Raw genomic sequence first — 25,358 nt, forward strand, 5'->3', positions numbered from 1 at the left:
AGTCAATTGTCCCTTTAATCATTATGTAGTGTCTTTCTTTATCCTTTGTGGTGGATTTAACTTTAAAGTCTATTTTGTCAGAAATTAATATTGTTACTCCTGCTCTTTTTTGCTTGTTGTTTGCTTGATATATTTTTTTCCATCCTTTGAGCTTTAGTTTGTTTGTGTCTCTAAGTCTAAGGTGTGTCTCTCTTAGGCAGCATATAGACGGATCGTGTTTCTTTATCCAGTCTGAGACTCTCTGTTTCTTTATTGGTGCATTTAGTCCATTTACATCCAGTATAATTATAGATAAATATGTGTTTAGTGCTGTCATTTTGATGCCTTTTTGTGTGTGTTGTTGACAATTTCATTTTTCCACTTACTTTTTTGTGCTGAGACGTTTTTCTTTGTAAATTGTGTGTTCCTCATTTTCATAGTAGTTGAATTTATGTTCGCTGAGTTGTTATGTTTTTCTTGGTTTTTATTTTGAGTTATGGAGTTGTTATACCTCTTTGTGGCTACCTTAATATTTACCCTGATTTTTCTAAGTAAAAACCTAACTCATATTGTCCTATATCGCCTTGTTTCCCTCTCCATATGGCAGTTCTATGCTTCCTGTATTTAGTCCCTCTTTTTGATTACTGTGATCTTTTACATATTGACTTCAATGATTCCCTGTTTTGAGGGTTTTTTTTTTTTTAAACATTAATCTTAATTTGTTTTTGTGATTTCCCTATTTGAGTTGATATCAGGATGTTCTGTTCTGTGACCTTGTGTTGTGCTGGTATCTGATATTATTGATTTTCTGACCAAACAATTTCCTTTATTATTTCTTGTAGCTTTTGTTTGGTTTTTGCAAATTCTCTAAGCTTGTGTTTATCTGTAAATGTTTTAATTTTGCCTTCATATTTGAGAGAGAGTTTTGCTGGATATATGATCCTTGGCTGGCTTTTTTTCTCCTTCAGTGCTCTATATACGTCATCCCATTGCCTTCTTGACTACGTGGTTTCTGCTGAGTAGTCTGAACTTATTCTTATTGATTCTCCTTTGTAGGAGACCTTTCTTTTATCCCTGGCTGCTTTTAAAATTTCCTCTGTATCTTTGGTTTTGGCAAGTTTGATGATAATATGTCTTGGTGATTTTCTTTTTGGATCAGTCTTATATGCGGTTCAATGAACATCTTGGATAGATATCCTTTCGTCTTTCATGATGTCAAGGAAGTTTTCTGCCAACACATCTTCAACTATTCTGTCTGTATTTTCTGTTATCCCTCCCTGTTCTGGGACTCCAATCACGTGCAAGTTATTCTTCTTGGTAGAGTCCCACATGATTCTTAGGGTTTCTTCATTTTTTTAAATTCTTTTATCTGATTTTTTTTTAGCTATATTGGTGTCAATTCCCTTGAACTATATTGGTGTCAATTCCCTTGTCCTCCAGATCCCCCACTCTGCATTCCAATTGCTCGAGTCTGCTGCTCTGACTTTCTATTGAGTTGTCTAATTCTGTAATTTTACTGTTAATCTTTTGGATTTCTGAATGCTGTCTCTCTATGGATTCTTGCAGTTTACTAATATTTTCACTACGTTCTTGAATAATCTTTTTGATTTCTTCAAATGCTTTATCAGTGTGTTCCTTGGCTTTTTCTGTAGATTGCCTTATTTCATTTCTGAGGTCATCCCTGATGTCTTGAAGCATTCTGTAAATTAGTTTTTTATATTCTGCATGTGGCAATTCCAGGATTGTATCTTCATTTGGGAAAGATTTTGATTCTTTAGTTTGGGGAGTTGTAGAAGCAATCATGGTCTGCTTCTTTATGTGGTTTGTTATCGACTGCTGTCTCTGAGCCATCTCTAAGATATTGTAGTGATTTATTTTATATTTGCTCACTGAGTCTTATCTTGTTTTGTTTTCTTTCAATATACGTAGATGGGCTACTAGATTGCGCTGTCTTGATTGTTGTAGCCCTTGAATCACTTATGTCCTATTAACAGCTGGTTTCGGCTGTTACCAAATATATAAGCCTAAGAGTCCATTCACTGTTCTTGAGTAGAATCTGATTCTGGGTCATCAAGTGTGTGGTGCACGCTGTCACGTATCCACCTAGAGGAGTAGTGGTGATAGTTGTGTGCACCAGATTCTAGTAGCAGCAGGGATTCACACTCCAGGGTGGGCAGGATGCTGACAGGCTTCCCCCAAGTGCCACTGAGGTAGGTGTGTCTCTATTCTTAAAGCACTTTGGTGGGTGGGCTCTGCAGCTGTACCTTAGGCCCCCAATGCAAGTACCTCTACAGATTGGCAGGTGTCACCCTCCTTAGACCCCTAAGGCAGGAGGCTAGGTGCTCTGGGGGGAGCTTCAGCCCTCAGTTCCCTGTTGTGGGTCAGTGAGGGCTCTGTTGAATATGCAGAGATATCAGACCTGGGAAACTTGTCTTTCAAGTAATCCACTAAAACAATTACAGTCAGATCCCTATCAGAATTGCCTTTGCATTATACTAGCCACCTTGTTCCCTGTAGGGATGAAAGCCCAAGAGTGTGGATCTCACATGCTTGGCTGCAGCTTGTTCTGTATTCTTAGTCCAATTAGGGAAGGATTTTTGGTCCCTGGGTTTTTTGTAGCTGCTTCTCTCAGGCCAGGAGAATGGGTTAGGAAAAGACCAAAAAAAAAGGAAATACTGCAGCGTACTTCACTCTCTGGGTCAGGAAATTCCAATGTTAATGAAGCCGCCTGGGAAGGGGAGGGGAGGGATGAGATAGCTAGGAGAGAGTAGCACCCCGGAACATAGACAAAGTTACTTATCTTGTTTGGTGATGACTGTTTTATCTGAGATTCTCAAGGGGTGTGTAGCCTGTTTGCGTTGGCTGGGTCAAGATTGCACCCGAGGGTCAGGCCTGCGTCCTGTGCTTGTGCTGTCTCAGAAGCCACGGTCAGTTCCTCTGCTCCCAGTCCAAATCCCAGCACCAAGGTTCCCTGGCTGGGACGCTGCACTCCAGCCTCCAAAATCAGTCACTGCCTCCCGGCGACTTCTCCTCCTGTCAGCCGCGTCACTGCGCTTCCTGCGTGCACTGGCTGGGCTTTTCCCGAGGTTACTTCTGGGGGCTAGGGCTGCGTCCCATGTTTGCGCCGTCTCAGGACGCCGTGCTTAGCTCCCCTGCGCCCAGCCCAAAGCCCGGCGCCAAGGTTTCCTGACTGGGATGCTGGCACCAGGCTCCGAAAGCAGTTGTTGTTTCCCTGTGGTTGTTCGTTCTCAGTCTCTGTCACTCAGGTCAACTCTTTAGATCTCTGTTTGATGGTCAGGGTTTGTAGATTGTCATATATGTGATCGATTCACTTGTTTTTCCGAGTCTTTGTTGCAAGAGGGGATCCAAGGTAGCTTCTACCTAGTCAGCCATCTTGGCCCTGCCTCCGCTTTTTGAATTTTTACAAAAAATAACAGATGAATTCTCATCAAGGTGACCTGTAGATATCAACCTTGAATTAAGATTAAATTTAGGAAGAAAAGGCAAAGAAAGTGTGATGACTTGTAATGGCTTAGCTGGATTAAATCATCTTGTAAAGCAGAATCGTAATTTCAGAAGAAATCCATTGTGTCTACAATTTAATAAAAATTTGCATAAATTTGGGATATATTTGCTTATTTTGTCTGTAAGATTAGAATGAAAAGAAGTGAATGGGAGCACAATTTATTACAAATGCAAATATATTACTAACACAACAACTTTAACCAACTGAATATAATAATAATATTTAACAGTTATTGAAAACTTACTATGCCCCAGAGTCTGTTTCAAACCAAGTTTTTTTTTTTCTGTTTTGCTCTTCACCTGCATCAAAAAGCATGAAACTAGGTAGCCACCAGTTAAATCTTAATGTGAAATATTTTCAAAGGACAGATGAATAGAATGCATTATGCAAATATTTGTTGACCACTTACTAGTAGTCAGGCTCTATTCTAGGATCTAGGCATAGAGCAGTGAACAATATATACAAAAATCCCTGCCTTCACAGAGTTTATATTCTATTTGTTGGATATGGATAATAAATTAAAAAAAATAAGTAAATGATAACATGTTAAAAAAAAATTTTCCTGGTGATAAATGATGTAGAGAAAAATAAAGCAGAGAAACGGAGACAGAGAAAGCCAGGGTGAAGGGTACAATTTTAAATAGAATGATGGAGGGAAAGGTTCACTGAGAAGATGAGATGTGAATAAAGATTTGATGGAGGGGATAGAGGGAAGGAAAGAGGGAGGGAAGCAGGCAGAGAAGTGATTTCAGGTTCAAGAAAATAAACACTAAGGGCAAAGACCCTGAGATGGAAGTATACCTAAAATGTGCAAGAAACAGCAAGATTTAAATGCCCATCGAATGAAACTTCCATTGAATTCATATAAAATTTCCATTTGTTTATATTGCAAATACAAAGAAATATCATAATACTATTTAGGCTAATTATAATATTTAGGGAAGGAGGAAAGTACACAGTTTTCAATCATATCACCCAATTTTCCATCATTGCTCTTTCACAGCTGTTAGGATGCTGTTTATCTTCACGACTGCCTGTTTAAAATTCAGCCAAACACTTAAAGTCATTGCCCTTTCTATTTCCGCCATTATATCAAAAACTGCATTTATAAGATTTCTGAACACAGAATGTATAACAGATGCCATCTTGTTTGTGCTTGACATATTTGGACAATATTCCTCTCAGATTAGGGAGGAGAGTAGTGTATCGGTTAAGAGCATGGGATCTGGAGCCAGATTGCCAGGATTTGAAGCTCAACCCTACTACTTTTTAGTTTGGTATTTACAGACCAGTTACTTAACCTCTATGTGCCTCTGCTCTTGAGGATGTCAGACACAACATCTATGACATTTCAGAACTTGTAAGACTTTACACCAGGCCTCATTCAACAACCAGTTTCTGAACATCTAGTAGGTATTACAATATGTGCTATAAAGAAAGAGTCCCTGACTTCCAGTAGCTGAAAGCTCAAATGAATAAACGTAATTACATCTAATGTGATTCATGCTCTTAAAGTATAACCCTGCTATAGAACCATATAGGAAACTTCTTTAATCCAGACTGGATAGTCTAGATATTTAAACTGAGTAATGAAAGATAAGCAAGAATTAAATACGCAAAGATAGAGCAGGCTATTCTGGGCAGAAGGAACAGTATACACAAAGAGAGAGGTATGACAGAACAGTGACATGTGCAGGCAACTAAAAGTAGTTCTTTATATGCAGTGCAAAGGATTCATGGAGAGTGGAAGGTACAAGAAAGGAAGGTAGAGTAGATGGGCCACATCATGAAGAGATTTATATGCAAACGGTGAAAACAGTTTAAAAAAGGGGTAAAGATGAGTTCATGAGGGCTTATTAAAACAATACAAAAGACAATTAGAAGTTAGTGAAGGGTTGAGGTGGAACCACATTTAAAAAAAAAAAAACACGATTGTGGACACTTGAGACTATGTTGGCATCTCCTGCCTGGAGGGGAGACGAGAAGGTAGAGGGGGTTAGAAGCTGGCAACACAGACAGGAAAAGAGAGAGGGGAGGGAGGGAGCGGGCTGTCTCATCAGGGGGAGAGTAATTGGGAGTATGTAGCAACGTGTATATAAGTTTTTATGTGAGAGATTGACTTGATTTGTAAACTTTCACTTAAGTCACAATAAAAATTATTTTTAAAAAAGATTCTTTATGCAGATAAGATTAGACACAGAGATGATAAAAGAAGCCCAGTGTGGAGGTCATTTTAATAATAAAGATATAAAGTGGCCAAGGTCTAGGGAAATTGGGCTATAGTTGTGGAAATGGAGTCAGGGCATGGATTAAGAACTAAATGGAGGAATTTTGTAAGGGACCTGTTCTTAAGATAAATGCAAAGGACCATACCAGAAGTCACAGAAGACAGTCAAGAAGAAACTATTTCCATTTCTGCTGTAAGATATAATCAGGTGATACTGATACAGATGTTTAAAGAGAGGGAGGGAAGGAGGGAGGGAAAGAGGAAGAGAGAGGGAGAGAGACAGACAGATACAACTGGTCTAGTTGATTAGTACAAATGATGTATATAAAATCAAGACTTCTTTTTAATCTTTACAATGCTAATTTAATAGTTTTTAGTATTTATGTTTCATTTTTCATTGTGGAAGTAACATTTATTAGGAACTTGCTTTGAATCTGACTGTATAATTAATATGTAGCACGGGAATAAGGCAGGCCAAATAAAAAGTTCTTATGAAATTTTTTTCTCTTGAATTAATCACTTTGCCATCTGTTTCTTGAGCTACTGATGAAATAAATTTTGGGCTGCAAGGGACAGCTAAAGTTTATGCAAAACAAAACAGCTTTAAAATGAGAAGTCTATTCCTTTGGGTCAAGAATAATTACATGGTACATTACATTTAATCTGTGATGATCAAACATTTTCAGCTGACTCACAATGATCACAAACATCATGGAATCATTGAATATTATGATACATACCAGCTCTCAGTGTTGAAATGGAATGCAGCTTCTTTAGTACTTTTACAGAGTACCAAATTTGGAAGACTTTAAAAACTATTTACTTCTAATCCATCCTCCCACAGCAGAAATGTTTATATCCTTATGCCCACACACTTAGAGTGACAGACAGCTCATGAATAATATTAACATAAAAAACAACTAGGAATAACAACTGCCAAGTGATTATTATGTACACACATTGTGGTAAGTACTTCCACATACATTATTTTATTTTAGGATAATTCCAACTATTAAATGTTCCATCTAATATTGAATCAAATTTGCCAGCCTACAACTTTTACCTAATTTATGGGCCCCAGTCATCTCTCCAGAAGTCTCTAGGTGGTGAAAACAGCTAAGCATGCGAATATTAACTGAAAGGTTGGCAGTCTGAACCCACCCAGAGACGCCTTAGATAAAGGCCTGATGACAGGCTTCCAAAAAATCAGCCACTGAAAACTCTAGGGAGCACAGTTGTGCCCTGACGACGTGGGATCACCATGAGTCAGAATTGACTTGACAACTGGAAAAAAAGAAAAAGTCGCCTCTCCTGGGGAATAAAAATAATAGTTACTATTTACAGTAAAAAAAAAAAAAAAAAACCCAGTGCGGTACTTAATAAAAAATAATTTTGTTCTTAAGTATTTTATCTCAATCATCAAAGTACCCCTATGAGGCAGGAACGATTGTTATTTTCGCTGTTTTACAGGAGAGAAAACTAAGGCTTAAAAAAGTTGAGGAACTTTATCAAGGATGCAAGTGTAGTAACTGGTGCAGCTGGGGATGGACTTCAAAGCCTAGGTTTTACTTATCACAAATGAGAATGACAAAGTCCATTCTCAGCTGGAAAAATCAGGTTTCTAAACTTCCTGAGCTGAGGGCCAGATACCAAAACATCAATTCACTGAAGTAAGAAATGTCATTCTATAGTGCCTCTTAGGAAATGGACTGCCAAACAACCCTAGGCAACATCATGCCAACATGTATGGAGTGTGATTAAGCTCCCCCCCCACCGACTCTGAATTTCTACACATCCCAACCTAACCATTTTGGTTAACAATACAATTTAACAGTACTTTTTTTTTTTTTTTTTTTATGTTTTTTAGTCACAAATGCAGAATGGTAAAATGCTTTTACCATGTATACTGCAGGATGTGATATTATTTTGAATAAGCATGTAAAAAAGATGGGTCACTATCTGTGGGTACCACAAAGAGAAGTCTTAAGAAGTAATTGCTGTATCATGGTTAGATAAAAAGCATGGCATGCTGTGCTAACTCTGGCTTCGTTTATAGTTCATGCAATAAAAATAACACTCAAATGATGGAAAATGTGATTATCTTGGTAATATGAATGATTATTTTGTCTCATCTTGATTATAGCAATTTTCAACAAATTTTGTTACAGTTTTAAATCATAGAACTTTTTATCAACTCAAAAAATATTTACTATCAACTTGCATTAAATGTAGTTAGATTACTTCATGTAACATATCAACTTTAATATTAACCTGTAGCTTCTCAAGGGGTTAATCTGAGATCTGAATCAGGTATTCATCACTCATCATGTCCTTTCCACAAGGAAATGATGCTAGTAACTCATCAAAAGTAAGGCATGCTTAAAACGTGATTCTCTAATACTGGTGAAAGATTTGTGCCAATCCGTACATTCTCTTGTGTGGCCTCCCTTTGAGTAGCTCAATCCAATTCAACAAATACTAACTGTGCACCTACTCTGTGTCAGGTATTGCTATAGGAACTTGTTCATAATATAAATAAAATAAATCCCTGCCCTTGGGGTACATATATTCTAGTGGGGAAGATACAAAATAAGCAATAAACATAATAAATTATATAATATTCTTAGGTGATAAGTGCTATAGAAAGAAGAAAAAGTAGAACAAAGTAAAGTTATCAAAAGACACGGGGAAGAGGAAGTATAGCAGGTTTAAATATTATACGAGGTAGTCAGGGTAAGCCTCAGTGAGAAGATAAGATTTGAGCAATACATACAAATAAAATCTTTTTTTTTTTTTTTACTTTTTTAAATTGTGCTTTAGATGTAGGTTTACAGAGCAAATTAGTTTCTCATTAGAAAACATATTGTTTTGTGACATTGATTGCCAACTCCATGACAAGTCAACACTTTCCCCTTCTCCATCTTTGATTCCCCAGTTCTATTCATCCAGCTTTCCTATTCCTTCCTGCCCTCTCGTCCTGGCTCCTAGGCTGGTGTGTCCATTTAGAATCATATACACTGTGGAGTTAAGTTTATTGTTTGTTTTATGGGCCTTTCTAATCTTTGGCTGAAGGGTAAACCTCGAGAGTGACTTCAGTACTGAGGTAAAAGGGTGTCTGGGGGGACATACTCTGAGGGTTTCTCCAGTCTCTATCAGATGAGTAAGTCTGGTCTACCTTTGTGAGTTTCAATTTTGTTTTACATTATTCTCCAGCTCTGTCTGGGACCCTCCATCCTGATCCCTGTCAGAGCTGTAGGTGGTGGTACCCACGTATCATCTAGGTGTGCTGGACTTGGTCTGGGGAGGCTGTGGTAGTTCTGATCCATTAGTCCTTCGAACTGATTTTTCCCTTGTGTCTTTGGTTTTCTTCCTTCTCCCTTGCTCCAGACTGGGTGGTACCAGTGGAGTATCTTAGATGGCTGCTCACAAGATTTTAAGGTCTCACACACTACTCACCAAAGTAGGATGTAGAACATTTTCTTTATAAACTATGTTATGCCAATTGAGATGTCCCCCAAGACCATGGTCCCCTGCCTTCGGCCCAGTAATTTGATCCCTCAGGGAGTTTGGATGTGTCTATGAAGCTTCTATGACCTTGCCTTGGTCAAGTTGTTCTGACTTCCCCAGTATTGTGTACTGTCTTACCCTTTACCAAAGTCACCATTTATCTATTATCTAGCTAGTGTTTTTCCCTTCCCTCCTCTCTCCTCCCTCGTAACCATCAGAGATTATTTCTTTCTGTGTAAACTTTTTCATGAGTTTTTATAACAGTGTATTTGTCCTTTTGTGATTGACTTATGCCCTCCAGATTCATCCATGTTGTAAGATGCTTTGTAGATTCATCATTGCTCTTTTTCATTGTATATTCCACTGTGTGTATGTACCACAGTTTGTTTATTGGTTATTGATGGGCACTTAGGTTGTTTCCATCTTTTTACTATTGTGAATAATGCTGCAAGAAACATGGGTGTGCATATGTCTATTCATGTGATGGCTCTTATTTCTCTAGGATATATTCCTAGGAGTGAGACTGCTGGATTGTATGGTATTTCTATTTCTAGCTTTTTTTTTTTTTTTTTAATTTTACCTTAGATGAAGGTTTACAGAGCAAGTTAGTTTCTCATTAAACAATTAATATGTATATTGTTTTATGCCATTGGTTGCCAACCCCACAACATGTCAACACTCTCCCCTTCTCAGCCTTGGGTTTCCCTCCCGTCTTCTCATCCCTTGCCTTTTCATCCTTGCCTCTGGGCTGATGTGCCCATTTAGCCTCATTATTTCTAGCTTTTTAATGAAGTGCCATATTGTTTTCCAAAATGGTTGTACCATTTTGGATTCCCACCAGCAGTGCATGTAAGAGTTTCAATCTCCCCACAGCTGCTCCAACATTTGTTATTTTCTGGTCTCTTATTCTTGCCAGTAATGTCAGAGTTTTCCATTTACATAGGTCTCTTTTGGTTTCCTGCAGTAGTGCTTTGTAGTTTTCTTTCCATAGGTCTTTTACGTCCCTGGTTAGATTTAGTCGTATTTTATTTTTTAGGAGATATTATAAATAGTATTGTTTTCCTGATTTCCTTTTTGTAGCTCTCTTTACTGGTGTATAGGAATCCAACTGATTCTTGTATGTTGGTCCTGCTACTCTGCTGAATCTATTAGTTCCAGCAGCTTTCTTCTGGAGTCTTTTAGGTTCTCTATTTTTTTTTTTTTTTTTATGTATATAGTATCATATCACTCACAAATAGGGGCAGTTTTACTTCTTCCTGACCAATCTGGATGCTCTTATTTCTTTTTCCTGCCTTATTGCTCTGGCTAAGACTTCCAGTACAATGTTAAACAGGAGTAGTGATAAAGGGCATCTTTGTCTTGTTTCTGTTCTCAGGGGGAATGTTTTCAGCCTCTCTCCATCTAGAAGGTTGCTGGCTGTTGGTTTTGTGTAGGTGCCCTTTATTATGTTGTTTATCACAAATGGGTGTTGGACTCTATCGAATACCTTTTCTGTGTTGCTTGAGATAATCATGTGATTATCTTGTCTTATTTATGTGGTGGATTACATTCATTGATTTTCTAAGTTGAACCATCATTGCATAAAAAAATACCTGGTATAAATTCCACTTGGTCATGGTATATTATTTTTTTTGATATGATGCTGAATTCTATTGGCTCGAGTTTTGTTGAAAATTTTTGCATCTACATTCATGAAAGATATCAGTCGGTAATTTTCTTTTCTTTTGTAGTGCCTTTGCCTGGTTTTGGTATCAGGGTTATGCTGGCTTCATAGAATGTACTTGGAAGTATTCCTTCCTTTTCCATGTTCTGAAATAGTTTGAGTAGTACAAGTGTAAGCTCTTCTTTGAATGTTTGGTAAAATTCTCTAATGAAGGCATCTTGGCCGGGACTTTTTGTTGTTGTTGGTAGGTTTTTTTTTTTAATTACCTTTTCAATCTATTCTCTTGTTATGGGTCTGTTTGGATTTTCAACTTCAGTTTGTGTTAGTTTGGGTTGGTGGTATGTTTATAGAAATTTGTCCATTTCCCCTAGGTTTTCAAATTTGTTGGAGTATAGTTTTTCACAGTACTCCGTTACGATGCTTTTTACTTCAGTTGAGTCTGTTGTAACATCTCCCATTTCTTTTCTTACTTGGGTTATTTGCTTCTTCCTCTGTTTTTCTTTTGTCAGTTTGGCCAGTGGTTTGTCAATTTTGTTGGTCCTCTCAAAGAACAAACTTTTGGTTTTGTTGATTCTTTCTATTGTTTTTCTATTCTCTACTTCATTTATTTCTGCTCTGATCTTCATTATTTCCTTTATTTTGGTAGCTGTGAGTTTCTTTTGCTGTTCTCTTTGTATTTGTTCAAGTTGTATAACTAACAATTTGATTTTACCCCTTTCTCCTTTTTTTGATGTGTGTACCTATTGCTATAAATTGACCTCTAAGCACGGCCTTTGTTGTGCTTCAGATAGAATCTTAAGGGATTTTTTTATGTAGATCTCAAGGTTTGTTGATTCCAAGAGGAAAAAGACAAATAGTGGATGCAATAGGAATTTATTAAAATGCTTTCCTTCTTCAGAGGAAATTTAAAACCTAAAACATAAAGGTATCTATGCAATTAAAACTCAGATCTTTGGTTTACGACTACAGGCAGAAGTTACTTAATTTGAAAAATTGCATGTTCCTCTAGTTTATGCTAGAGAACTACCTTTCCTTCAAATATATGTCACTGTAGTTCCATGAAGGTTAGATTAAATGTTTAAGTAATGCTTTCAACAGTATTTATTTTATACCTACTTTATGTGGTGCAATATAATGTGAGATAGAAAATACACAATTCCTTGATAATGAAGTTCTTTTTATGATGTAACTTATAATCTAGTAAAGAAAACAGGACTTGATGGAATAATACATTCTTGAGACTAATAAAAATAGAATAAAACCTATTTAAAACATTTACAACCGTATTAAAGGAATGCTGGAATTAATGCAGTTAATTAGAATAAAACGGGATTAGGCAAGGAAAGCATCTAAAAGCAAAGAATTACAAACTATGCTCAGAAAGACAGAGTAATTTTATTTGGTGAAGTTTTACTCCTACAAGGCTTGGCTGGGATATGGGTTGAGATGCAAAACTACTACTAAAATACTGAAGTTTATATCTACCTCAAATCTTTTATGGAATGTACATGTATATATATACATATGCACACAGACATGCTCATAATGCATACCTATAGACTGAATTCTTTCATAAACTACAGTTTTTGATTACTTAAAAAAAAAGTAGAAAGATGTAAAATGGAAATAAATAGTTGACATTTTAAGAAAAATATAGCTAGAGTTAAATTGTGTATCTGATCTTTTCTGGATGAGAAAATGGAAAAAAAAATTCTGAGTCCTAAATCTGATTTGAGTCATGTTCCATAGTAACATGCTGATTTTTCTCATATTGACGGACACTTTTTCCACTTGATTTTTTTTCCAGGTGGTTTACATCACTTTTGGACCACAGGGAAGAACAGCAGGTAGTATCCCATGGAGTCATTTATTTTCATTAATTCCTTATGAAAATCAAAGTAAGGTGGAATCCAAAAGGTCTCACAGGTTTGTAAATAAAATCACCTAAGTTATAAATATATCCCATTCATCTAAAAAGATCAGGCATAAAAAGCAATGATTGGAACAGGCAGAAGAAGGTAGCACAGAAAGTAAGCCATGACATTAACTGCAGCTGAGATGGCAGAGTAAAGGATAAGTAGTCAACAGAAAAAGCCTCTTCCCTCTGTATAGGCCAAGAATTCATGTGTAGAGGAGAGGAAGAGAATGACATGGAGAAACCCTAACTGTAACCCAGTGTAAGAGTGGAGAGTACATAAACTTATCTGATGACTCCCTTAGAAAGAGACGATATTAATAATAACAATACAAAATAAATTTAGCTTAAATCTAGCCATGATAACTCAGGGGCTTACTCCTTTGAAATCTTATATGTGATCTCAAGAACGATGGCCAACTTGATAATTTCTCTGAATAGTGTGTGATCTCCCTCAGGCACACAACCAAGGCATTAGTTCAATATTGACTCAGCAAAGAAAACACCAATTTATGAAAACACTGTCATCACACCTCGCAGCAAAAGGTAGACAGGATGGCTTTAGGATAAGATTATTTATCTTAAATGCTATGTGACAGATCATAATAAAATTTGTGATGGCAGCCAAAGTTGAGGAAGGTTATCTAAATATTACAATAATCATTTACGCATCCATTCCTAGTACTTCCTAGTGACTTTTAATTATTTAAAGTAAAAAAGGAAAAAAAAAAAACAGTAGAGTTCTAATAATATATATACTTTTTACTGCAAGAGTAGCTTTTATTTCTTTCATTAAAAATTTTAATACTAGCTTTTTAATGTTCATTTTTGAGCTCACTTTAATACTCAAAAAGAGTAGCTCTTTTTTTCACTTAGTTAATAATCATCAATGAAATTCTGACATAGAGAATTTTAGGAAATAAACCTGAAGTTGTCACTGCTTTTCTTATTAACTTTGAGGGGCAACTGATTCTGAGCTTTATCGGATCAAAGATTAGATAAAGGACACTTTATCAATTTGAAGGTGCTCTCCTGATACATAGGATTTAGCACTCTGGTGAGAACCCCAGGAGATGGTATAAACCCACTACTAGAATGGTTCCTAGAAACATGGAAAAAATAATGGCCCACACTAACTAAGGTTGAAATGCCAGAAATGCTGTGGCAGATGGCAGAAGAGGGAATCACAAAGCTCAGAGAAGTAGACATGCTGAAGTACACATTCATAAGCCCACCAGATGATTATGCTTCACAGGAAAGCCTGGGAAACACACCATTTACCAGAGCCATAAAGAATATGCTAGCGAGAAGAGCACCAGCATTACTAAGAAGTTCACTGGTGGCTTGCCTCTGAAGGCAGGACTGACAAAAGGAAGGCTGTTATAGAACTAGGCTCCCTGATAGCGATGAAGATGATAGGACCATCAGAAGCCAGGTGAACACAATTATCATAAGAGTGGCAAGGCTAGGGGGCAAAGGGGCTGAATCACAGAGTTACTGAGACAGTTAATAGAATTAGCCATCCCTAGAGGCAAAATATATAGACAGACAGCTAACAAGGGTGCTACTCAGTATATATTATTAAAAGAAATCAAAGATGGATGATGACAAAGATGAGGGTAGTTGCCCCAATAAACGCACAATCTCTTGCTCAGTTTCCAAACCTGAGCTAGTTTTTAGACCTGAAATCCACTGACTGAAGAAGGCCTAGTCTCCAGAAGGAAGGACCTTGGCAACAGCACAGCAAGAACACAGGGAAATAATGCCCCTAGTTCTTCTCCAAAGGAAACTTTAGCCCTTTACTCAGGTAACAATGCACTGTGGAAAGGGAATACCTAAATGTTTCATGAACTGGTGGGCACAGGGTCCAAGCTTACAGTGATACCTGGAGACCTGAAGCATCAACATGACCCCCACTGGAGTAGATGAATATACAAGGGCCAGTAATAAATATAGCCCTGGTCTTGGCCTGTGAAGTAAGAGCTATCATCATGGAGAAAGCAAAGAGAAAGCCTCACCCGAACTTCCCCAAGGGAGTTAAAAAAAGAAAAGAAAAACAATACAATATCCTGAGGGGAAAGGAGGGGGACTGTCAGAAATTAGTGTTCCCTTAAAAAAAAAAAAAAAATTTTTTTTTTTTAAGTATCTAAGGAAACCCTGGTTGCCTAGTGCTTAAGTGCCCCAGCTGCTAACCAAGAGATTGGCAGTTCGAATCTGCCAGGCACTCCTTAGAAACTCTATGGGCAGTTCTACTCTGTCCTATAGGGTTGCTATGAGTCAGAATCAACTTGATGGCAGTGGGGTTTGGTTTTTTGGTTTTTAAGGATCTAAAGGATGCAGGGGTGGTACCTCGAAGTTAACCCAGGCTGTTGGTGAGCTCACACTGCAGCTAACTTCTTTTATCCACTCCTGTTTCTGTCTTCTCCCTTCCAAAGGGGTTACTTCCTGGGGCACTCCTTAAGAAACTCCATCTCAGAGTCTGATTCCTGGGTAACTCAACTTGGAACAGACATCTTCTACCTTGAATTTACATTGTTCTTCCTTTGTAAATAAAGTATCTTCCCAGGTAAATATGGGAACTCTGGTGATGTAGTAGTTAAGTGCTATGGCTGCTAACCAAAAGGTAAGCAGTTCGAATCCACCAGGCACTCCTTGGAAACTCTATGTGGGCAGGTCTACTCTGTCCTATATAGTCGCTATGAGTTGGAATTGACTTGCTGGCAATGGGTTTGGTTTTTTGGTTTTCAGGTAAATACAGTAGTGCTAGCTTTACTTGTAGAGCAGTATCATGCCAGAAGATAATTTTGAAAAAGTCTTTAGGACTTCTCCCTGAGAAGTGCTCAGACGTACAGTGCTTGTCAATTCCAGTTGCCTTATCATAGACCTTAGGTAAACCTTCAACTCAGTATCTTTAAAGAAAAAGAAACAATTTTTCTGAATCTAGATAGACACTGAGCATTCAAAATTAGCAATCTTATTTTCTCCATAAAGTTTTCATTGGTCCCAAATAATAATTTCTTCTCTTCTTTATTTCATCAGCACTTAAGTATATGGTCATATATATTATATTCATAACTTGTTTAATAGCTTCTCTGTAAGTATATAGATATACTTTATTCGCACAAATAGATAGTAAAAACAAATATGTTGAGAGGTAGCACATTTTCCTTTCCTGTATTCTACATACAATCTCTTGATCAATGTTGCCACTTAGAAAGTTATAGATAACTTCAAAAACCTTACACAAGAGTTTTACAAAATAGACATTTAAAATTAAATAGGAAAAACTACTAGAAATTAACTGTACCATGCTCCCTTGAACTTGAACTTTGTAGAGCTTTGCAATGATTTCTATGAATAAGTATCACTTAATCATATAAGTTAATAAATAATAAGAATATCAGGTATTTGTTCTTAAAAAGTAGTCAGTGCTAACAGGCAAATATACTATGCAATAAAACCTTGGGTAATGAAAGATTCAATATATTCTCCATATTTCTAAGCTGATGAAAGCACATTAGACTGTTGGATACAACTTCTTATGAATAACACTATAATAAAAAGAAACCAGAAGTATATCTCTAGTTACTGCTGATTCTACTGATGAATTTATTTCTACGAAAAACCAAGGCAACACCTATTTGTTTTTTTAAATAGTACATGGCTTCTGTGGCTATACGGTAATGAATGGGATGACAGTCAGTGTGACAAAATTACCTCAGAATACACTGCTAACTTTTGGTGGATGCCTCTTTTTTGAAGGAAAAAAGGAAAATTTTACAGTAGCACTTGGCCCACAACTAAATTCTAATTAGAATATGCGAAAACACAGTACTGCATTTAAACAAATACTCTAGATTTAACCAGAGTCATGGTTTATGATCAGATGCCCTGGTTTTGCTGCTGCACCCTTCTGTGTTGTACTAACTCTTGCTCAGTCCTCACTTCTTCCTCTAATTCTCCTACAACACGAGGATCAGAAACAGCAACAGAGAAGATTAAAGATCAGATTTTACGAGCTTCGAGAAACTACAAACTACCAATAAGTGAGAAAAGGCTTGCTCAGATAATTTTGTAACTGCCTCATTCACCACAATTGTGCGTTTCAGTTTCAATATCCACAGGTTGTAAAGACAAAGATATCTTAAGAGACAGTAAAAAAGACAACCTTTTTTGCAACAGACACATTATCTTTTGACCAATAACAGACATAACTTCCAATTATTAATCCATACCGCATAAAACTTGGAAATTTTGCATAGTTTATTATGTTAGGTATCTTTAGATTTTCAAATTTAACTCAAATATAAATAAAATAAAGATTTTACATACTTGGAAGAAACTGCTTCCATGAATTCATCCAAAAAATCATCATATTCACGACCTCTCACTCTCCTCTGCTGTAGTCCAATGTACAGTGGATCTTTAAGTAACTCCTATTAAAAAAATAAATGTTACCATAGAAACAGAAATAACTATAGGTGAATACCTTAACATTTCTGAGCCTCAGTTTCCTTATCTGTATAACAGGGATAGAAACGCAAGTAAAATATTGCCATACTGATTCAGAACTAACCTACAGACATTGTTTAGTATTATCTAGAATGTATCTACAGTAGTTATATGCCAAATAAGAAAAATAGTTACTAAACATTACAGGTTATTCTGGGAAGAAGGAAATAAAATCTCTCAGTGGGGCTAATTAGAAAAGCTCAAATTCAGGTTTTACAGGCAAAATTTATCACCCAGAGAAATAATATTGACTTTTGAAGTATTATATTAGTATAAAACCAAAAAAAAAAAAAAACCAAACCAAGTCGATTCTGTCCTATAGCGACCCTATAGGACAGAGTAGAACTGCCCCATAGATTTTCCAAGGAGCTCCTGGCAGATTCGAACTGCCGACCTCTTGGGTAACAGCTATAGTACTTAACCACTATGCCACCAGGGTTTCCTATATTATATATATATTAGTATAAAAAGGGAATGGAAAAACAGTAGTTGCATTCTTAGATTTAGTTTCCCTTTCCCAAAGCAAAATATTCAAACAAAACTTAGATTATAACTTTAATATGATAGATGACTGACTTTAAAATGAAATTACTTAGCTGGGGTCCTTTCTAAAGTAAATAAAAATTATTTGTTAAATTGATATATCTGAGAGAACAACATTGTTCTGTTCTAGTTTTAGTATCTATAATGTTATCATTTTTAATCTTTCTAAAAATGATTTATTTTATATTATGGTGGTTGTTATTGAGAATGTACACTGCAAAAACATACACCAATTCAAGTTTCTACATGCACAATTCAGGGACATTGATTATATTCTTCCAGTTGTACAACCATTCGCAAACTCCTTTTCAGAGTTGTTCCTCCTCCATTAACATAAACTCACTGCCCCCTAAGGCTCCTATCTAATCTTTTGAGTTGCTATTGTCAATTTGATCCCATATAGCTAGATCTTAAAAGAACATAATGGTCAGGGAAGCCACTCTCTACTAGTAAAGCTGAATTATTGTTTGGTTTTAAGAAGACTTCAGGGGATATTTTTGGTTGAAGGTTAAGGATTATCTTAGGGCAAGAGTTTCCGGTTTCATCTAGCCTCCAAGGCTCCAGGAATTCTGGATTCCATTAGAATATTAAGTAATTTTTTAATTGAGGTATAATTTATATAGAGTGAAATGCAACTAGTTTTAACAGAAATTCCTAGTAAATTAGGGATAGAAAGGAACTTCTTCAACCTAAAAAAGGGCATCTCTGAAAAACCCGCAGCTAATAGCATATTTAATGGTGAAAGTCTGAATGCTCTCTAAGATCGGCAACAAGACAAGCACGTGCACTATCACCACTCCATTCAATACTGTATTAGAGGTCCCAGACATTACAAGGTAAGAAAAAAGAAAAGCAAGCATACAGACTATAAAGGGAGAAGTAAAACTTTTTATTTGTAAATACATAATCATGCAAATAGATAATCCTAAGGAATCTAATAAAAGGAACAAAAAAATCCACTAGAAATGACGTGTAAATTTAACACAGTCACAGGACATCAATCAAAATACTGTTGTTAGTTGTTGCCGAGTCGATTCTAACTCCTGGCGACCCCATTTGTGCAGAGTAGAACTGTGCTCCACAGGGTTTTCAATGCTGTGGCCTTTTGGAAGTAAATCACCAGGCCTGTCTTCTGAAGTGCCTCTGGGTAGGTTTCAACTGCCAATCTTTTGGCAAGTAGTCGAGTGCTTAACTGTTTGTGGCACCCAGGGAACAAGGTCAAAATACAAATATCAATTGTATATCTATATACTAGCAATGAACACTTGACAATGAAATAAAATACACAATTCCATTTGCAATAACCTCCTAAAATATGAAACTCATAGGAATATATTTAACAAAATATATGTAAGACTTGTACACTGGAAACTAGAAAACACTGATGAAAGAAATTTAGGAAGACTTGAACTGTTTTTGAAGGCTGGGAAAAATATGGCAGCTCTTGTCACATAATAGTGAAACAACTGACAAAATGGTATATCTTTAGTATCTTGGAATAGAAAAAAATATACCTAAAGAACTTAAGAATTTTAACTAAGGATATTTCCAGATAAAACACTGAGTGTGTAAACTGTCTCCTCATAGCTGTATGACAAGGTACTTTAAAACAGATCTTCAGTTGGTGAAAAAAATTTAAAGGAACTATTTTTTTTTATAGAGGACCCAGGACTTGCTGGTAAAATATTTCCAAAGTAAAATAAAGCCTGAGGACAAAGAACAAAGTAAGGGTGTGGTTTTAACAACTTTTTTTTTTTTTAGATACATTAAGGTAGAGCTTAGTAGACTATATGTCTAGACAAAAGGAATGGGTCCCCACAGCACCCCGACATGCCACCCGATGTTGAAGATGATCTGTTTTTGAAAGGTAAATGTGAGTGAGGCCTTTGTCTAATAGAATAGAATAGAATCTGTTACATAAAAAGTTTAAAATGTTTTGCGGATATTATACTAACTTGGATTAATTGGGACAGACAGTTCAAAAAGAAAATACTTCCTTGGGTTCCCAAATTTCCACAGGCAGGAAACAGGATGAGAAAGCTATTCAGCTGCAAACATGGGCCCTTTCTTATGGAAAAGGAAGAATTTCTCAGAGGACAGAGCCAAGAGCCCTAAGGGTGAAGGAAAAGCCTTGGGTAACAATTTACCATGGAACCACTCCTAGGAAACAGAAGTGGGCTACTTAAGAACATTCTCTGCCCACAGAGCAGGTAGCCTTGTCAACATATGCCCAGTGGGATTTCAGAAATGCTGTGGACCAGTGAGAGCTACAGGATTCCTATTCCTTCCATTTTGAATTAGAGTGCTGATTATTACAAACCCATGTCCCTATCTCGCTATTGTATGTCTGGTGTGTGGGAACAGGTAAGAGGAACCACACCAAGGAGCAAAGCTCCAAAAACCTCATTTGCATCTAGATCTGATTTAGATGACAGGATGCTGAACTTCGGTCTGTTATTGTTCTGGGGATGAAATTTGTGGGATTCTAGGATGGAAGTAAGCATATTTTGCACGTGGACTGTGAATAATTTGAGAAAGATGAGAATTCATGTGGAGAAAGGCCCCAGCTGTCCCAGACTCCAGCCCAAGCTGCAAACCCACAAAATCAAATATTAACAAAATAGTAATTTTTTAAGCCACTGAATTTAGGACGATTTGTTACAGACAAAAGATATGTTTTTGTAGGTAGGGAGGTGGTGCTTGAATCATCTGAGTTGAGATTTATTTGAAGCCAAGAGAGATTATAACCTTGTTTACACCTGCTGTCCGAAGGTAATTATTAATAGCATCCTTTTTCACTGTCAAAGTATCCTGACTGGACCAATATATTAAGTGGTCATCCTACTTATAATGCACTACACAATGAAGTGTTAAGGCCTCCTAGTGAGCTGAAAGTTAACATGTTAAACTATATAAATGTATTTCAGGTGAAATATAAAATCTGAAACTAAGTTTTTTATAGAGCCCATCTGCTCCTTGGGGCATAAAAGCTATATGCAATCTACTGTCAGGCTTCTGGGCAGCTAAAGTTGAAGTGCCAATGTGCTACTAATGGCTGCAAGAATTAAAATAGTTTCTCCATGCCTAGAATATATTTGGACTTCCTAAAATGTGAATGAGAAAAAGAACACAAATGGGAAAAGGTGTTACAGTTTCCCATCTTTTCCCCATTCTTTCCCATATTAATAATTAAATATATATCACAAATAAGTTTGAATACAAAATAGAGTCAACTATGAAGATTTATGAAGAAGAAAACAGCTTTTGGTTTAAACCCCATAAATTGTAAAATTCTTCCAATTATAATTTTTCCAGTTCCTGTCGAAAATAATTGTTTTATAAAAATTTCGTGATAGGAGGCAGGGCCAAGATGGCAGAATAGACAGACGCTTCCAGCAAGCCCTCTTATAACAAAGACCCAAAACAACAAGGGAAACAAGTATACTTATGACAAGCTAGGAGCCCTGAACATCAAAGGCAAGGTTAGAAAATGAACTGAGGGGAAAAGGGAGGAAGAGACAGTTCAGAAGTGGAGAGGAATTACCAGACCTGAACTGCCGGAAGCTCGCAGGCACCACTCCTGGGACGGGCTGTGGCAGGCTGGTATTAGTCTTCTGCCACGGTTTCCTCAGGGAAAGACAGCCAGCCGCACAGCCTACTCACACCTCCGGAACCAGAGAACGGCGCTCTCGGCAAAAGCTAAGTACTTGCGTATACTTTACCGCACCCCCCCCCCGCCCCCGCTCCAAAGCCGGCTTCTGTGGCTGATTTCTCTGGGCCTGAGACAGGCCGTGTTGAGTGCCTCCAGGCCATGGAGAAGGAATAAATTTGCAACTGGGGGAAAAGATAATTTGCCACCTCCACTAACCGGGGGAGCTCAGTACAGAAGCAGCTCCTGTCCAGGCATAAATGGTCCATGGACTTTGAGTACCTTTCCCGTCTGCACGGACCTGTGTGGGCCTGTTCCAGGAGAATAGGCCCTTGTCGGCAGACTCCAACCTTTTCAGCTGTGCGTCAGAGAGGTGGGTGTTTGATGTTTGACACTGCTTTGCCTATTAAACAGGGTCCTTACCCATCCACATCAGGGGCCTAAGGACTGGTGGCTCCATTCAGGTCACCCAGCCACCTGTAACAGGGGTCCAAGAGTAACTGGTACCTCCCAGTCCTTACAACCAAAAACATTGGGTGTCCATGGTCCGTCTGCAGAACCTACCCACCTATACGCTCTAGGGAACAGGGACATGCTTTCCTTAGAGACACTTGGGGGATGATTCTGAGCCCCATGCATTGTTCACAGCGTGACATCCTGCTGCAACCAGATACCAGTACCTACACAAATCACTCCTGCCCCTCTAAGACTGTAGGACAGAGCCTGTACCACACACTTGATGATCAGCTACCTGGACACCTGAGGTGAATTCATACAAGAAAAGTGAATGGACTCCTAGACTGATATACCTGATAACAGCTCTAGCCATCTGGAGACAGGACGCCAGAGCTCCAAAGAAGAAAATAATCAAGCCTGCTCACTCAAGCAACCCATTTGGGCAAATCAAAACAAAACAAAGCGAGAAAGTACAACACAATAAGCAAACATAAAAAAAACTAATACAATAACTTATGAATGGCTCAGAGACAGCAGTAAATATCGAGTCACATAAAGAAACAAAGCATGATCACCTCAACAAGCTCTCAGAACAAAGAATCAAGGGATCTTCTAGATGAAAGTGCCTTCCTGAAATTACCAGAGGCAGAATACAAAACATGAACATATACAACTCTTCAAAACATCAGGAAGGAAATCAGACAATATGCAGAACAAGCCAAGAAACACAGAGATAAGCAGTTGAAGAAATTCAAAAGATTATTCAGGAACTTAATGAAAAATTTAAAACAAAAAAATCCATAGAGTGCAATCAGAAATTCAGAAGATTAACAATAAAATTACAGAAGTAGACAACTTAATAGAACGACAGAGGAGCAGAATTGAGCAAGTAGTAGGCAGAATTTCTGAACTTGAAGATAAAGCACTTGGCACCAATACTTTTGAAGAAAAGTCAGATAAAAGAATTAAAAAAAAATTTTTTTAAGAAAGTCCTCAGGATATACTATAATCGAACTTGCCAAAACCAAACATAAAGAGAGAATTTTAAGAGCAGGTAGGGATAAATGAAAAGTCACCTACAAAGGAAAGACAATTAGAATAAGCTTGGACTACTTGGCAGAAACCATGCAGGCAAGAAGGCAGTAGGATGACTTATATAAAAAACTAAAGGAAAAAAATTGCCAGCCAAGAGTTATATATCCAGCAAAACTGTCTCTCAAATATGAAGCTGAAATTAGGAAGTTTCCAGATAAACAGAAGTTTAGAGAATTTGTAAAATCCAAGCCAAAACTACAGGAAATACAAAACAGAGTTCTTTGGTTAGATAATCCATAATATCAGGTATCAACCCAAGACTAGAACACTGGGCAGAGCAATCAGAAGTCAACGTGGACGGGGAAATCACAAAAATAAATGCAGATAAAAAAACACACAAAAAAGGGTAACAGTGATATTGTTATGTAAAACAGGACAACAATAAAACAACAAAAAGGGACTAAAAAATGTAGTCATAGATCTTCCAAGTGCAGGGAAAGACAAGGCGATACAAAGAAATAAAAGTTACGTTTAAATTTAGATCAACAGGGGTAAATAATAAGGTAGCCACAAAGGAGTCAAACTATCCTAAACATCAAAACAAAATACAAGAAAAAAATAGAGACTCAGCAGAAACAAAATCAACAATGAATATGAGGAAAATACCATATATACACATATTCTCCACAGTACCTAAAATTAAGTGGGAAAAAGAAACTGTCAACAACACACAAAAAAAGATATCAAAATGATAGCACTGAATTCATACCTATCTATAATTACCCTGAATGTAAATGGACTAAATGCACCAATAAAGAGACAGAGAGTGGCAGAATGGATTAAAAAACATGATCCGTCTCTATGCGCCCTACAAGAGACACACCTTAGACTTAGAGACACAAACTGAAACTCAAAAGATGGAAAAATATATATCAAGCAAACAACAATCAAAAAAAGAACAGGAGTGGCAATATTAATTTCTGAAAAAATAGACATTAAAGTTAAATCCATCAGAAAAAATAAGGAAGGACACTATATTATGATTAAAGGGACAATACACCAACAAGAGATAACCATATTAAATATTTATGCCCCAGTGTCAGGGCTGCAAGATAGATAAAACAAACTCTATCAGCATTGAAAAGTGAGATAAACAGCTCCACAATAATAGCAGGAGACTTCAACACACCACTTTTGGTGAAGGACAGGACACCCAGAACAAAGCTCAATAAAGACACAGAAGATCTAAATACCACAATCAACGAACTTGACCTCATAGATATATACAGAACACTCCACCCAACAGCAGCCAAGCATACTTTCTTTCTAGTGCACATGGAACATTCTCTAGAATAGACCACATATTAGGTCATAAAGCAAGCCCTAGTAGAATCTAAAACATTGAAATATTACAAAGCATCTTCTCTGACCATAAGGCCATAAAAGTGGAAATCAGTAACAGAAAAAGCAGGGAAAAGAAATCAAACACTTAGAAACTGAACAATACCCTGCTCAGCAATGACTGGGTTATAGACGAAATTAAGGATGGAATAAAGAAATTCATAGAATCCAATGAAAATGAAAACACTTCCTATCAGAACCTTTGGGACACAGCGAAAGCAGTGCTCAGAAGTCAATTTATATCGATAAATACATACATACAAAAAGAAGAAAGGGCCAAAATCTAAGAATTATCCCTACTACTTGAACAAATACAGAGCAACAAAAGAAACCCGCAGGCACCAGAAGAAAACAAATAATAAAAATTAGAGCAGAACTAAATGAAATAGAAAAAAGAAAAACAGTTGAAAGAATTAACAAGACCAAGACCTGGTTCTTTGAAAAAAAATCAGCAAAATGGATAAACCATTGGCAAAACTGAGAAAAGAGAAACAGTACAGGAAACAAATAACCTGAATAAGAAATGAGATGGGAGATATTACAACAGGCCCAACTGAAACTGAAAGAATAATATCAGGTTACTATGAAAAACTGTACTCTAAAAAATTTGAAAACTTAGATGAATTCCTAGAAACACACTACCTAACTAAACTAACACAAACAGAGGTGGAACAGCTAAATAGACCTATAACAAAAGAAGAGATGGAAAAGGTAATCAAAAAACTCCCAACAAAAAAAAGCCCTGGCCCGGACATCTTCATTGTAGAGCTCTACCAAACTTTCAGAGAAGAGTTAACACCACTACCACTAAAGGTATTTCAGAGGATAGAAAAGGACAGGATACTCCCAAACTCACTCTATGAAGCCAGCATATCTGTGATACCAAAACCAGGTAAAGACACCACAAAAGAAAAAAATTACAGACCTATATCCCTCATGAATGTA

General features: G+C 37.0%; 1 protein-coding gene across 2 annotated transcripts in view; it reads right to left on the reverse strand.

Moving 5' to 3' along the window:
- ME1 (malic enzyme 1) overlaps positions 1–25,358 on the reverse strand; it is a 236,940-nt gene that overhangs the window by 93,047 nt on the left and 118,535 nt on the right. For both annotated transcript variants that reach the window (XM_003404096.3, XM_010586445.2), the window contains one exon: positions 17,150–17,253. In XM_003404096.3, coding sequence (XP_003404144.1) covers positions 17,150–17,253 — 104 coding nt within the window. The remainder of the gene's footprint in view (positions 1–17,149; positions 17,254–25,358) is intronic.

The sequence above is a fragment of the Loxodonta africana genome, chromosome 1, assembly GCF_030014295.1.
Source record: "Loxodonta africana isolate mLoxAfr1 chromosome 1, mLoxAfr1.hap2, whole genome shotgun sequence".
Lineage (NCBI taxonomy): Eukaryota > Metazoa > Chordata > Mammalia > Proboscidea > Elephantidae > Loxodonta > Loxodonta africana.